At 40.5% G+C, this 16,049-nt stretch overlaps 1 protein-coding gene across 1 annotated transcript; it reads right to left on the bottom strand.

Annotated features, from left to right (window-relative positions):
* Window positions 1-899: 899 nt before the first annotated feature.
* LOC140952666 (E3 ubiquitin-protein ligase TRIM71-like) lies at window positions 900-3,988 on the bottom strand. Its single transcript, XM_073402105.1, has one exon. It carries the CDS (start codon window positions 3,949-3,951, stop codon window positions 1,735-1,737), a length of 2,217 nt encoding a protein of 738 aa, XP_073258206.1. The 5' UTR covers window positions 3,952-3,988; the 3' UTR covers window positions 900-1,734.
* Window positions 3,989-16,049: the final 12,061 nt, after the last annotated feature.

Raw genomic sequence — 16,049 nt, 5'->3', positions numbered from 1 at the left:
CCCAAATTTGGAAGAGTGAGACAAGTCCCAATCTGGGAACTTGGTTGGGAATTCCCTGGTTGGGACTTGTCTCACTTTGCAAAATTTGGGATTTTTATGGGTATTCTTTAAATACCCTAAAATATCCAAAAATGGGAATCTGTTATTTTTTCCTGTGAAACTGATACTGTCCAATCCATTCTTATTAAATATCAACACATCACAGACAATTTCGGGCAAAGCTTAGTATTGACAACGAACGTACTTCTTATACTTCAATAAGATTATTGAAATACCTTAAGTTCTTAATAAACTCTAATTTATTTAGTAAACTTTAACGTCAACAAAAATCAACAAAACCTATTTTAAAAAATCTATTTCTAATCTACTTTCATTGGTGGCTTGGTCCTCGCGCTTCTTTATAATATTTCACCTGGACTTGTAAATGTCTGTTATGGCTTGTTTAAAGAACGGAAACTCATATTTTACCTGTTAATTAATGTTAGAAAAGAAAGCTTTCCTGGTGCGGTTTAGCCTGCGAAAACATCCGTTTCTCCTCGCTCTTCGCCGCTGGGGGCGTTTCGCGCGGAGAAACGTCTGTGACTCAGCGACAGAAATTCCATACTGATGACGTAAAATCTGTCCGGAATCCGGTCAGAAGCGCTGATTGGTCGACGGAGTAGTTACTTTGCTTTAGCTATTGTTTACGAATGACAGACAAAAGACAAAAGGCCACAAAGGTCAAATGTAAACGCTAAGAATCTCTAACAAAACAGTCAATATTTGTGGAATATAGTCTTCTCTAGAAGAAGCATTTGAGTTTCGCTGGTGCTCGTTGGCAGATGAACACAATACTTTACCAAAATCGACCAGAAGACACGTAAAATTGGACAAATTTATATTTGGAACCCCATGACTACCGGATTTATTATGTAAACATTGATTTGCGTCATCAGTATGGAATTTCTGCCACTGAGTCGCAGACGTTCCTCCACGCGAAACGTCCCAAGCGGCAAAGAGCGAGGAGAAACGGGTGTTTTCGCAGGCTAGGTGCGGTTACAACCGGCAAATTTAAGCCTAGTTTTTTTTCAGGACGCCGCTGAGAGTATTACAAACGGCGCTTTAGTTACTAATGTTGCCCAATCTGCAAACTTAAGGCAACTCCCGTTTGAGTCCATATTTCACGAACCGACGTAAATTGAATTCGGAAAAGCCTGAGGCCGATCCAAATTAACAAAAAAAAAGTATGCCTGTTGATTCAGAGGCTGAAGATGCAGCTTGGGCCAAAACAATTTTAAAATTGGCAATGTAATACACTCTGTAGTATTTGATCTATAATCAAGAAGATGCATTAGACTAGGCAACAGAAATTAAAGGGTGGTGTGTGGAGCCGTTCCGAAAAAGGTACAGTCGACATTCCAAGCCGACTGACAAATGCGGGCGGGAAAACGGTTCAGGGCTTCCAAATTGAACTGGTCGTTTTCAATGAGTGATTCAAAAGCTTTGGCCAAGCTTTTACGCACTTAATTAAAATTCAAATTAGGTCCAGCTCATGAAAAGTTCAGTAACTAAACCTGGCTTGCAACCTTTGAAAAGCGGGACAACGAGTTACTTAGTCAACTTGTTACATGTCATCGTGTCCCCATTGAAATCAAATCCATATCCACCCCACTGCACTGTTCCTACTGTAAACATTTAGTACTCTGATTAGACTTACTTTTTTGTTTTGCTAGTTCAGTGAAGGCCTTTCCTGAGCTATTCAAAAATTTGTAAACGATTGTTTTTAAATTCACAAACAACAAAGTGTCCGCTTTTTAGTACAGAGATGTAACTAGGGCCCTTCATTTCCCCCTTTTTCTTCCCATAGTTCCCAAACTTTGTGACAAAATCTCCCTCCATAGTAAGGACCTGTATTCTATTGTTATTGAAATCGCAAACAAGAAGGTGGCCTGTTTTGTCTATTGCTAGTCCAGATGGCCTTTCAAACTCTCCATCCCCACTTCCTTGTTTTCCAAACTGATACAAATATCCTCCATTCCTATTGTAAACCTTAACAAGATGGGCTTCTCCATCAGAAACAAAGATTTTATTTTCATAGCAAACACAGTCAAGAGGTAGTTTCAAAAACACGTTCCCAATAGTCTTGAAAATGTTTCCTTGGGGAGAAATAAACCGGACACATCCATTTCCCGCGTCACAGACAATATAATTTCCTTTTGAATCCAGCGCTATTCCTCGGGGTTCTTTCAGTACATCACCATTGTAAAAAGGCCCAATGTATTCGCCGGTTGATGTAAATGACAATATTTTGCCATCAATTCTATTTACTACAATTAATCCACCCGTGTTATCAACAACCAAACCTGTTGGGCGGCGAAGAACATTTTCTCCAAAGGATCTGATGAACTCACCATTTTCAGCGAAAACAACAATACGATTGTTATCCATATCACTCACAAAGATTGCATTGGAGTCACTCACAGCAACTCCCCATGGAAATTTCAGTTTAATTGCCTCTGTGGTTCCTACTCTAATACATCTCAGGGGCGTGAAATATCGTTCCGTGATTCTTAAGGCTAGCGGAAATTCTTTCATCTCCTCTTCGTTTATTCTAACCCTCATTAAATGCTCTCCAGCCTTTCTGGGAATGTAGAAAATTTTGTACCTGCCATTTTTCCCATCAGTAATGATAATCTCCTCAGCAACGTGTTCATTTTGGTTTGAAACAATGTCAACACTGATCACGTCCGCAGGACAGTAGTACTGTTCTCCTTTGGAATTTCGAGTAATTAGGTCAAACTGTGACTCCAAACCCTCCGTACCCTCCTTAAATCCTTCTATTGTGCACTTTCGCAGTTCTGTTTCAGTTTCCGGCACTTCATCAAGGTTCCCAATTCTTGACTGTTGGATGATTTTAGGGAATTCTTCATTCTTGAAAAATACTGGGAAAGTGATATTTCTGTCAGCACTTGGCTGCATACCTTGTGGCTCTAACAGTCCTTGAGGCATCTCATTTATGATGGTTTTGGCTCTCACAAGTTCTGCTGCCGGGCTTCGTTGGACAAGTGCCTCAATCTGTGAAATGGAATTGTTCCTTTTATCTAACTGATCCTGTAATTCATCTTTGCTTGTCCTTATCCGTTCTTGGGCCGTCAGATACTGTTTTTCCACTTCCGCAATTGATTCCTGTTCCTTTTGTCGAAGAGTCACGATAAGTGAGTTGACAATTTCATGAATTTGTTCCTTGCTAATTTTTGTACGATGTTCCAGTAAGAGGGATTTTTTCTCTAGCTTTCTGATGCAGTTGGAAATTGTGTTCGACGATTCCTTCGCAACGTCTAGTTTACAAGCAATGCTCCCCTTCACCTCTCTAGCAGCAACTTCCAAATGCTCCACATCATGTTTATTATGTTCTACAATAACACAAGTTTGACACACGGGAACATTACATTCTTTACAATAGAACTTGAGTACTTCTTTGTCATGGAGCCCTTTCTGACAAAACACTGGCCGCTTGAGAACATGCTCAAAATCCTTGTCTTCAAAGTCTGTGAGAGCAAGAACGCGATGTTCTTTGTTTTCTCGTAAAATGTTATGTCCGTTTAAACAATCATTGCACCAGAACTTGCCGCAGTGAAAACAATAGGATGCTTCTTCGCGTTTCGTCTCACAGTTTCCACAAGTAACCTTTGCTTTGTTGCATTCTTTGATGGCTAGAATATCCAGTAGATTTTTCATGTGAAAACAGTTAGGTAGAGTTTCCAAAGTACCACTTTCGGGAACTGCGACTTCTCTCTGGCAGAGTGGACATTTGATCTTGCCACTATGGGCGCTGGTTCGAGCTAAGTTGTTAAGACATTGAAGGCAAAAAATGTGTAAGCAAGGCAGTTGCTTAGGGTTTGTGTACAGTTGCATGCACACCGAGCAGGTTACTTCCTCCCTTAGATTGTACATCAGAGTTGGGATATCCATCTTGTTTGGATGAAAGATATCAAAAGTGTTCTAAAGTCAAACTTAGCTGAATATTCATTAAGACGGAGAACACATGCGACACTGAAATCTGTGTTGCGCAGCGTGTCGTTATCTCTTAGAAACAGAGGAAGACATTGAATCATATCCGGGTCTATAGGTCATTGTCATTTGGAATATACATTGTTTTGATTGTAACGTTTCTCATATTTGTCACACGAACTGGAAAACAGTCAGGATATCACTGATTTTTTGTTTTTGTTTTTCTTTGTTTGTTTTTTTTAATCCATGGACACAAGTACAGGAACCATGCAATAATAACGTACCATTACTTCTACATAAAACAGTCCTCTTGCCATCCTTGTCAACATCGTGCAGATCTTCTAAATGAGATGCGAGCAAGACCAGGGGGGAATAGTGTATATATGGATCAAAATGATTAACTTAATCCGGAATCGGGTAACTCCCTGTTGTAAGCTTCAATCGTTCAAAATAAAAGCACATGCTAACGGACGCAACATTGTCGGCCAACATCTCCCAACATTGTTGCATGTTACGCGTTGCGTCCGTGCGCACCCTGTTGTTGCATGTTGCTAGAAGCTGTTGCTTTTCGTTATTCAAAAGAACTTTTGTAACCTTTCCGTTTTGAGATTGGTTCTTCCATGGTGGATCAAGAAAATTCAGAAAAAGGGGACCTGGCTTATGGTGTGCTAACCGTGATATCTGCGCACCCTGTTGTTGCATGTTGCTAGAAGCTGTTGCTTTTTGTTATTCAAAAGAACTTTTGTAACCCTTCCGTTTTGAGATTGGTTCTTCCATGGTGGATCCAGAAAATTCAGAAAAAGAGGACCTGGCTTATGGTGTGCTAATTGTCATATCTGCATTGATTAAAAAGACTTTTAAAGAAATAAACAAGAGTTAGAAAAGAAGAAAAGGGGAGGTAGCCCCGTAGGTCCCCCGCTACAGCTTAAATTCGCTCATGTTCTCTCATTCACTTCAAAATTTGTTTCATTCCTCGTTGAGCACCGAAATTTTTCCACCTTTTTCGTGTGCTCATTAGCATAAGAAATTTCCTTCTTATAGGACAAGGTAAACCTTGGGATATCCGGGCTAGTGAGTGTTACTAACATCCTTCAGTCTCGAAAGACTATGGTGTCGCCCTCTGACTGGTAATTCTCGAACAGCGCGGGATTGACAGGGAGCAGATGTGTTCAGTTGCTGATCTGTCACCCTGGTCGGTTTCGGACCTTCCTCCTTTGAAATCTGTTTATATTCTGAAAATGTCCCTAGAAACAAGCAAATGTTTTGAAAAAAGTCTGTTTAGAACTTGGAAATATTTTCAAACAATTATTGAATTCGGCTTTTGCATGACATGAAAAATTATGCAGTAGCCTAGAACTGTTGTGCAGTTACCGTCTGAAGTGAATTAATTATCAACAAAAATAGACTTAGCCGATATTTAGTTTTCTATATAGGACGTTTTCCTACCGAGAAACCAAAATGGATGGCAACCACGGTCCATTGGCCCTGGCCTTAGCGACATTGATTATCGAGTTGTTGGACGCAATATCTCTCGACCGGTTTAATTCGATCTAATCGGCTCCTGATTCTATTCAGTACTATATGCTCTAAAATCAGAATAAGATTACTTCTTTTTAGCCAAATAGAGCTCGTCTTTTTTGCGTGACATGACTATTTTACCTTTCTTACCAACTGTGGCAAACATTACGTGATGCCTATGATCCTCTTTGATACGACCTGAGCTTGAGTACTTCGCGTAGGCGTAACCAATGACAGGCTCTCATCGAAGAAAGCCAATCATTGTTATGAGCTGTATGAGTGTGTTATATTGAGCCTGTCATCTTCCCATTTCATTGCAACCATTTACAAGACCGTGTGGAATATTAACTTAAAATACTCGCGCTTGTGGAAAGTTACAAAATGGCAGGCCCTTCAGAGTTACTCACGCAAAGCCTGAAAGAAAAAGTAACCTGCTTGGTGTGCAATAACGCATACAAACATCCCAAACAGCTGCCTTGCCTTCACGTCTTCTGCCTCGAGTGCCTCAACGACTTGGCAAGGACAAGCACCGATGATGGCAAGATCAAATGTCCCTCTACTATTTGCCAGATTGAAGTTGTTGTGCGGGAGACCGGCACGATGGAAGCTCTGCCAAGCTCTCACCAGCTGCAGAATCTGCTCGCAATACTGGCGATCAAAGAGGGTAGCTCTTCAAACGTGACTTGTGCTAATTGTGACGAGAAAAGCGCGGAAATATCGTATTGTTTTCATTGTGGCAAATTGTGGTGCCAAGCCTGTTTGAATGCGCACAATATTTTAAGGGAAAATCAGGAACATCGCGTGGTTGCTGTTAGCGCATTTCAAGACAATGACTTGGAAGATATTCTCGAACAGAAACAAGGCCCTGTATGCCAATCTGAGTACGCTAAGCGTCGAGAGAATAATAGTGCAACAGCTGTAGACAACAATATCGCTTGTAATCTTGACTCTGCAAAAGGATCATTAGACACGATTTCTTGTTGCATTCAACTGTTAGAGGAAAAGTCTCGTTTACTCAAATATCGCTTTAAGACCATCAAGGAACAGATTGAGCTAACGGTCAAATCGTTAGTCTTGACTCTCCGACTAAAGGAACAAGAATTAATAACCGAAGCTGAAAATCAAACAATTCAAGCACAGGAACGGCTAAGCAAGACCAAAGAAGAATTTCAAGTTCAGTTAAACAAAAGGGGGGAATTGGTATCTCAGATAGAAGCCCTTATTGAACGCAATACGGAAGTGGAATGCGTTAACGCCAAAAAAATGTTGGATGAACTATTTCAAAATCTCCAAGAGCTGAAAGATCTAGATATGCCATCAACCGCTGACTGGAAAACTGTAACTATGTTTACGAAAAACGAGGGCATCTCAAAATCAATTCAGGACTTAGGAATCGGTCATCTTGCCGCCAGAAAAACAACAACAGAGGCAAACCAGTGTTCGGTGAAATGGTTCCAGGCAGCTACAGCCGGGCTGGAGGCAGAAATTGAAGTCATTACCAGGAATTCGGAGGGAGAACAGTGCTATTTGCCTGGAGATTATGTGTCTTTACAGTTAATCTCTGCACAGGATCGAAACACTGTTACAGAAATCAAGATCACTGATAACAACGACGGCAGCTACAAGGTCTCTTTCATTCCAGGTGAATCTGGGCAACAATTACCAACCGTTAAAGTCAATGGAGAAATCATCGGCGATTTTCCACCGATTTTCATCAAAGAAAGGTCTTTTCTCCCAGTTCGATTGATTGCAAATGGAGTTGTTGAGGCACCAACTTTCACTGAGAGTCTCATGGGCCTGGTATCTGATGCTTCGGGATGGATTGAAGAGAACAATTTAAAGAACCCATGGGGTGTGACTGTAAATGACTTAAATCAGATCTTTGTCAGTGACATGGACAACAATAGAATTGCAGTTTTCGATGAAAATGGGGAGTTTATCAGATCCTTTGGACAGGATTATGTTAACAAACCAACGGGTATATGCATCGATAATGAAGGTAGGATTTATGTAGCAAACAGGGGTGATAACAAGATATTACTTTTCAATTCCAGGGGGGAATATATAACAGTAGTTCACAACGGTGATTTGCTTAAAGAACCCCGGGGAATATCGCTAGATGCCGAGGGAAATCTTGTTGTCTGCGACAAAGGAAATAACTGTCTTCAATTTGTTTCTCCAAATGGAAGTTTTTTAAGAAAGATAGGGGAAAAGGGTGGACTAAACTTTCCTTTTGACTGTCTGTGTTACCAGGATAAAGTCTTTGTCTCTGATCGTAATGCCAATCTAGTTAAAGTTTACAACCACAGCAATGGGAGATTTCTGTATGAGTTTGGCAGATGTACGAATGTAAACAGTGAAATAGCATTAATAGAACCACTTGGACTGGCCTTGGATAGACTAGGTAACCTTTTAGTTTCTTCAGGAAATTTTTCAAATGATCATAGAGTACTTGTATACACTTTAGAAGGACGTTTTGTCACTGCATTTGGGGGATCACGTGGGGGCGAGCTGGGCCAATTTGGAAAGCCTACCAATGTTACTGTTTTAACAAACGGTCGTATTGTTGTTTGCGAATTTGAAAACTGCCGTTTACAGGTGTTTGACTGAATAATATATATACCAATTAAATCATATAGCGTGTAAAGCTTTGTCATGAGGTGAAGCACTTATGGTACTTAAGTGACAAAAGCCAATATCGATTTGACTGATATAAACTGTATTATAAAACACAAAATAGAGCAGCGCACAAATGACGTGGACAGTGACTGATGTGCACTGTTTTTTGGGGGTGAAAAAAGTCAGGCAAACGACTTTCTAATGACAGAAGTCAGGCTAAAGTGGGGAATATGCTAATGTCGATTTCAAATTGCTTGTCTGAGTTCCAGGACTTTACAGTATTTGCGCAAAGCGCTTTTTGGTGATCGAAGCTGTCAATAGTATAACTTTTTTACCCTCTCAAAATTTCTAAAGTAATATTTTGGACTCAGATAACCACTGCTGTATCTTAATGTTAATTGGCATTGTAACCCGAATGGCCGTTGGACGCGTATCATGAGAGTTCTAAGTGGCATATTTTCCCTATTTTTATTATCATCCTCAGGAACTTAAATTGTAAATGAAATTGATGTGTGGGGCTGTAACAGTTAACACGACTTTGCCAAATAAAGGGTATTTTAAATTATAATTAATTGAAAGGCTTAGACCTAACTAACTGGAACAGGGTGCTTCAGGATGCACTTATGTCCAGATAAGTAGTCCAGATCAGTATATATGCATTGACGCTGATTAATGTTAGCAAGCAAGGCATAAGGGTGATTATGTTGTAATTGAGGAGGCCTAATTAACATAAGCTATATAGTTTCCTTTAGGCCTCCTCGCCATTGCTTTCTACATTTATCTTTCTTTTTTGTAATTTATCTATGTGGCAAATAAAGGACAAATAAGCACAGGTACTCAACAGGTTTTTTAATTATTCCTGTTAGTACGCTGGTGCTCGCGTTTACTTGTTAATGTAAGAGTGCGTCTAGAAGTTTTGGTTTATTCAATATATTATACATTAGCTAAACAAACAATAGATGAATAACCCAACAATTTCTCTGGTCCTAAAAATAATAGCAAGTGTGTTTTCGTGAACTAAGGCCACAGAAAATAGAAGTTTCTTAGTGCTTCGTGGTTCCAGACTCTTATGTAATTGTGTTTATGCGTGCGTCGGCTTTAGTTTTCACTTGACACAAAACACTTCTTCTTGAAAACACCAGTGTTTAGATTTGTTCTGTCCAGGTAGATTTATATGTCTGACTCACGATCACTTCAGTGGAGTGGAGACATCTAACCTGTTTATACGACAACGAAGTAACAAAATAATGATAAAAAAAGAAAAGTCACATTGTAGGGACCACTGACAGTTATTAAGTCAAAATAACAGTAATTATCTTCTTATATTTTCTCTACTCTGCTCTTGCATGAGAATGTTTGGGAGGTAAATGGGTAAGGGGAGATTGTGTCCAGGAGTTGTTGAAAGGTAACCTGGGTTGAGCTTCCGCAGGTTCCTAACAATAGCTGGCCTGATAATTTCATTCATTCTCCTTAACTGCTATGCAATGAACTCGCTCTTTGGCGGGTCGTCATGTCCAGCGTATCAGCCTTACGGAGACTGAAGTTACATTTTGGCTAAGAGATCGACATTCGCCCGTTGAAACTGTATACTTACAGCTGATTTCAGTGCTGTGTATACACCCTGATTTTTAGACATGATTCGACGGTCATGATTCGACCGTCATGATTCGACCGAGAGGTTACCAAGCAGTACAGTATCCTACAGGAATCAAAGCACACAATCTGAAAGTTACTTTAGTGATAGCTTGAATGTTTCTCTTGTAATTCAGAAAAAGAGGACTGTGATCCATAAATTTGTTCTCCTTTTCAGACAACAGCCTATAATACAAGTCACGCAATCTGATCGTAATACATGTTATCGGGCGTGTGGACGTCACGATTAATAAGTTTTTCGGCTCCTTTCTCAACTGTTTTTGGGCTTCTACCTTGATCTTTAAAGAAATATCATACTTTACCCTTTTTCAATAACAACAAATGTTGCTTTCTTTTTTGTATGGTTTTCTTTATTTGTGCTTACTAGGGTCATAGGTCGAGGACCGAACATTGTGATATTTTTCAACGGTCGACAAACTTTCAAACTCTCCAGCAAAATCTTTCACAACGGCAGACTGATCAATTTATCTGTTGATTTCTTCTGCAAAACGTCAAGTTTTCCTGTAGTTTTTTAACCATGCGGAAGCTAAGTAAGGACGAAAAAGTACCAACTTGAAGAAATATAAATTTGCCTCCCTGTTAACTAAATTTGCATCACTGTTACATGTAAATTGCGGGTGGTATTCACAACGGCAAAATACCGAAACCTTGTCATACGAAAGAAGACAAACGATAAACCATCGGACTATTTCGCTTTTCGCCGTATTGATAATGTTTCGTCCATTATGAAATCGCCTACAGAAATACATTCGAACTCGGCAATCGAACTCCAGGTTTATCACCTGATCATATGTTATCATAATTTCTGTATCATGTCGCCGCTTTCCAGGCAACAAAGCTTTCCTCTTCAGGTAAAACGCATTTGTCGGGATTCTAGCTTCGTTACACTTATGTCCTTTAGTGCTAAGCTTTCCTTGCTAGCCAGATTTTTCTCTCACTGTTTCGGATCCTACGGCATAACTCTCAATTATTTTTGCAACCGTTTACGGTTTACGTACTGCCAAGCGATACGTCACGTGATTAGTGTCGAATCATGACAGGTCGAATCATGACCGTCGAATCATGTCTGAAAATCCGGGTGTATACATAGTAATGAAATCAGCTGTAAAGCTTCAGTAAACTTTTTGAAAAGCTCGTAAAGCCTCAAGGCTAAGTTAAGATGGGGCTCTTGGGTAACGTGCAACTAACATACTTATGAATAACCTCCACTATATATACGAAATCACCGGACCTAATAAACAAGCGAAAGTATTGACCATTTTGCGGTCGGACTTGATACTGGATCGGACTTAGTGTCGAAACGCACCATGCTCACTATGCTCACTATGGGAATGTTGTGGAGGATGAATTCTGACCCAGTTTCCCCCGCAACTTCGCCTTACACAATGAAAGAAATGACAGCTGCGTAGTCTCATAATGTAACACAACACCGATCCAGTCAGTTTGACCCAGTTTCTCGCGCAACTCCGCCTTACACAATGAAAGAAATGACAGCTGCGTAGTCTCATAATGTAACACAACACCGATCCAGTCAGTTTGACCCAGTTTCTCGCGCAACTTCGCCTTACACAATGAAAGAAATGACAGCTGCGTGGTCTCATAATGTAACACAACACCGATCCAGTCAGTTTGACCCAGTTTCTCGCGCAACTTCGCCTTACACAATGAAAGAAATGACAGCTGCGTAGTCTCATAATGTAACACAACACCGATCCAGTCAGTTTGACCCAGTTTCCCCCGCAACTTCGCCTTACACAATGAAAGAAATGACAGCTGCGTAGTCTCATAATGTAACACAACATCAATCCAGTCAGTTTGACCCAGTTTCTCGCGCAACTTTGTGAAAACCAATGGGCCATTTCAGAGTTCCAAAAACTCTCACTTTCAAAACGAGGTGCAAAACGAAGTGGAAAGCATCTTGACTGAAAACGAGTTTTGTTTGCATGAAAATAAAAATTATTTTCATATTAATGGTTTTGCACTTAGCTTAGCCTGCGTAGCAAGCGTTTCTGTGCGGTTTAGGAGCAAAGAACGACGAACGAGAGTCAAAGACCGCGCGAAAAATGATGCAAGTAAAAGAGCGGGGAGGGAGTGGTTCTTGTTTCATTTCCCGCGCAGTCAAAACCGAAAATCCCGTTCCTCGGTCTTTTTTTAGCTCCGAAACTAAACGGAAACGCTTGCTACGCAGGCTACACTTAGCTGCGCTTTGAAACAAAGGCTTCAAGTAGCTGGGAAATGGTATATGAAAGCGATAGTGTCCCCATCCCATAGTGCAATTCGTCCCAACGCCGACCCAGTCTTCGCGTTCAACCTCAAAATGAAGGTAGGTTGGTCGGTAATACTTTATTTAAAAATTCATATTACTAGAGAAACACACTAGCCCCAACAACACTTGGCTGGTTTCCATGGACGGCGTGTTGACACTGCGCGATATATCCAGTGCACTAGCCCTCTTTTACGTTTTACTGCAAGGTACTTTTAGCATTGCCCTCCTGATAGCCCATCTATCACCTGTTAGTTACTGAGCACTGAACGCTTAAAATCAGAGTGCAACTGATAAATTGATATCGAAAATTGCAAGTGCAATTCACGATCACTGGCGATGTCGTCTTTCTGTCAACCAGAAGGCAAATATAAGGCCTGTCCTTAGGATATAACTAAAACGACCGGTCATTTCCTTGAATTCTCGAAGATAATCATGCATCATAGTTCCTCCAAGGGAAGCGGGTGCAGGGAATCATCCTTCTCAGTCCAATGGTCTCGCTAATCCCCGGCAATGAAGGTGGCCTCAGCTCAGTAAGACCCTAGTTCTAACTTCTTGAGTCATTTTTCTTTTGTTTGTCTCCATGCCAGTCTAGTTGACTATCTTGCTTGGACTGAATTATCACCATAAAATTAAAAAGGCGGAGACCTGTCTTGTTTGCTAACCCGGCTCGAAAGTACTTTTTACATTGGGACACTGTTCCCTGAGAAACGTCAGTGCACGTGTAAAATAAGTTGGTAGGCGTTAGCTGACAGCATATTCATCGACCTATGCACGCCTTATCGACTACTGCGTCCATAATCAATCACTTTGCAAAGCAGATATCTGATTCAGAACATCACATTTAAAAACTCAGCTCTCTCAATTTCTGACTCGACATGAACCTATTTGGAATGTTAAGGTTCTCGTAAAACTACTTTCTTATCAAAGAGTTAATGCACTCCACTGACCTTATTTTAGTTTGAATTGGGATGGAAAATTGTGAACAATCCATAACCAGAATTTTAGAAGCCTGTGTTGCAGGTGCTCGTATAAAAAGAGGGGCAAAGCCGGGGGAAATAGGTCGGGTGCGATAGAAAGCCCCCATGGCGATCAGGTAACAGCAATAAAACAGCAACAACAACAACAACTACATCAACGTTATAAACACCATCAACAAGAACAAAAGTTTATTGGTAATTCTCCCAGTTAAATTTATTTAAAAAAAAATAAACACTGCCCACAGCTAGCAAAGCTATTCTAGACGGATTGTCCATGCAATTATAGTTATGATCAAAACTCACTTAAGAGAGGTCTATAACCCTTCCAACCAGCTAAAATGGATTTCAATGTTAACAAATCATGTCTAGATAAACACTAACAAGACGTAATCTCGCGTGTTCCTACAGTCTTCAATACCGACAATAGAACGCGCTTTTTATTTTGGATTTACCGCAGTAAGGAAGTTAACAATAATATGAGTAATTAAGATATATGATTGTGTTCGGCATTAGATAGTTTTAATCTCCAAAATATTTGAAATACAGTCGACTCTCTCTTAACGGACGCCTCTATAGTACGGACACATCGGTAAAACGGACGCCTAGAGTGGGTCCCTGCCTTTACATGACTCTTTTTGAGGCGGACATCTCTCTAAGACCGTGACGGACACTCAGTGTCGTTGCCAAAGGTTTCCGTCTTAGAGAGAGTTGACCACAAACAATAATATAACTAAAATTCGATCAAGCGTCACTACCATATCACAAGGCAAACTCCAGTTTGCTAAACGAAATGAACAAAAATGCCCTTTCAGTCTCATGTCCTTTATGTCTCGGTCTGTTAGTTCACAATATTTTCTTACAAACGCATTAGGACATACACACATCGTTTTCAGTGCACACTTAACCTTACTCAATCTAATCCTAAAATTATCTGCATTAGAGCCCTTATAACCAAGGATCACTTTAATCTGCGAAGCACAAAGAACTAAAGCAATAAAGTCGACTCTCTCTTAACGGAGGCCTCGGTAAAACGGACATCTAGAGTTGGTCCCTGCCTTTCTTTACTCCCTTTTTTTGACTCTCTATAAGACGGAAACTTAGCTCCTATCCCAAAGGTGTCCGTCTTTGGATGATGTTACACGAGACGATTTGCAGCGACGATTTTTAGCGCGACACAGCGTTGCAGCATTGTTGCGACATTGTTTCGTTTGATTACAACATCGCTCCAACATTGCAGCGCTGTGTTGTGCTAAAAATCATCGTTGCGAATAGTCCCGTGTAACATCACCTTTAGAGAAAGTTGACTGTATACTAGAGGTGATGTTACACGAGACGATTCGCAACGACGATTTTTAGCGCAACACAGCGTTGCATCATTGTTGCGAAATTGTTTCGAATAGGTACAATATTGTTCCTACATAACAACGCTGTGTTGCGCTAAAAATCGTCGTTGCGAATCGTCTCGTGTAACATCATCTTAAAGTAACTTCATGTCAAAAGTGTCATACAAAAACTGTAGTACAAAATGTTCCGTAAAAAATGTCAGAAATCTTGGCATGAGTCACATTTGCAATTAACCGCATCAAACTAAGCAAAAACTTGAAGACGAGAATTTCTACAGTCGCAAACAACAATACGACCGTTTGTTAAAACCGAAACAGAAGTAGGTGTGTTCAATTGTCCCAACCCCCCACCAAAGGATCCTCCATATTTTGTGACAAACTTCCCATCCAAAGTAAAAACATAAACCCTATGGGAATTTGACAGAATTCCAGACACCAAAAGGTGGCCTGTTTTATCCATTGCTAGTCCTAAGGGTTCCCCTAACGATTTACCGGCAAACTCATACAAAATTCTCCCATTGCTTTGACTGAATACCTTAACAAGCTGGGCACCACGATCCGAGACAAACACTTTGTTATTATGACACAAACAGTCAAATGGGAACTGTAACCCACCCTTTCCGATTATCTTTAAAATGCTTCCATTGGGAGAAAAAAAGCGAACGCATTTATTTCCTGTGTCGCAGACCAGAAGATTCTCTTGCGAATCTAGCGATATTCCCCGTGGCTGCTTCAGCAAACCACCATTGTGAACTGTCGTAACATATTCTCCCTTGGCATTAAAAAGTAAAATTTTGTCGTTTCCTCTGTTTGCTACGAAAATCATACCTTTACTATTTATGCATATTCCAGTTGGATTTTTAGCCAGTTTGTGCCCAAAGGACCTGATAAATTTTCCTGCTTCATTAAAAATTACAATTCGATTACTTTGCAAGTCAGTTACAAAGATTTCACTTTTCTCAGTAACAGTCACTCCCCAAGGTTGCTTTAAAGTATCCTCCTCCATAACTCTGGAGCGAGGTCTCGACGCCTGACCCGCAAGGCTTTGGGTCTCCATAATTCCGTCTGCAATGGCTCTGACAGGCAAGAACGACCGTTCTTTGATGAGAAGGGGTGGAAAACCACTAACTGTTTCTCCATTAACTTGTATAGTCGGTAAATGATGTCCACCCTCAATTGGAATGAAAGAAATCTTGTAGCTGCCATCAGTATAGTCAGTGATTTTCGTTTCAGTAACAGTGTCACGATCTTGTGTTGAGATTAGCTGCAAATTTATATAATCCCCTGGGCAGTAGCACTGTTTTCCCTCGGAATTCCTAGTGATCACTTCGATTTCTGCCTCCAGCCCGGCTGTAGCAGTCTGAAACCATTTTACCGAGCACTGGTTTGCCTCTGTTGTAGTTTCCTTAGTAGCAAGATCGCCGATTCCGAGACTTTGGAGGGATTGAAAGATTTCTTTGTTTTTAGCAAACATAGTGAGACTTTTCCATTCAGTGGTGGATAACATATCCGGGTCTTCTAGCTCTTGGAGTCCTTCAAATAGCTCATCTATGATTAGTTTGGTACTCGGTAGTAATCCAGCAATCGTGCTGCGTTGGATAAGAGCCTCAATCTGTGAGACAAATTGCTCCCTCTGTTTTAATTGCTCCAGTAATTCGCCTTTGGATTTTTCGAGTTTTTCTT

The sequence above is a fragment of the Porites lutea genome, chromosome 1, assembly GCF_958299795.1.
Source record: "Porites lutea chromosome 1, jaPorLute2.1, whole genome shotgun sequence".
Lineage (NCBI taxonomy): Eukaryota > Metazoa > Cnidaria > Anthozoa > Scleractinia > Poritidae > Porites > Porites lutea.
Note: the sequence above shows the minus strand (reverse complement) of the source record. Positions and strands in the feature narration are given on the sequence as shown.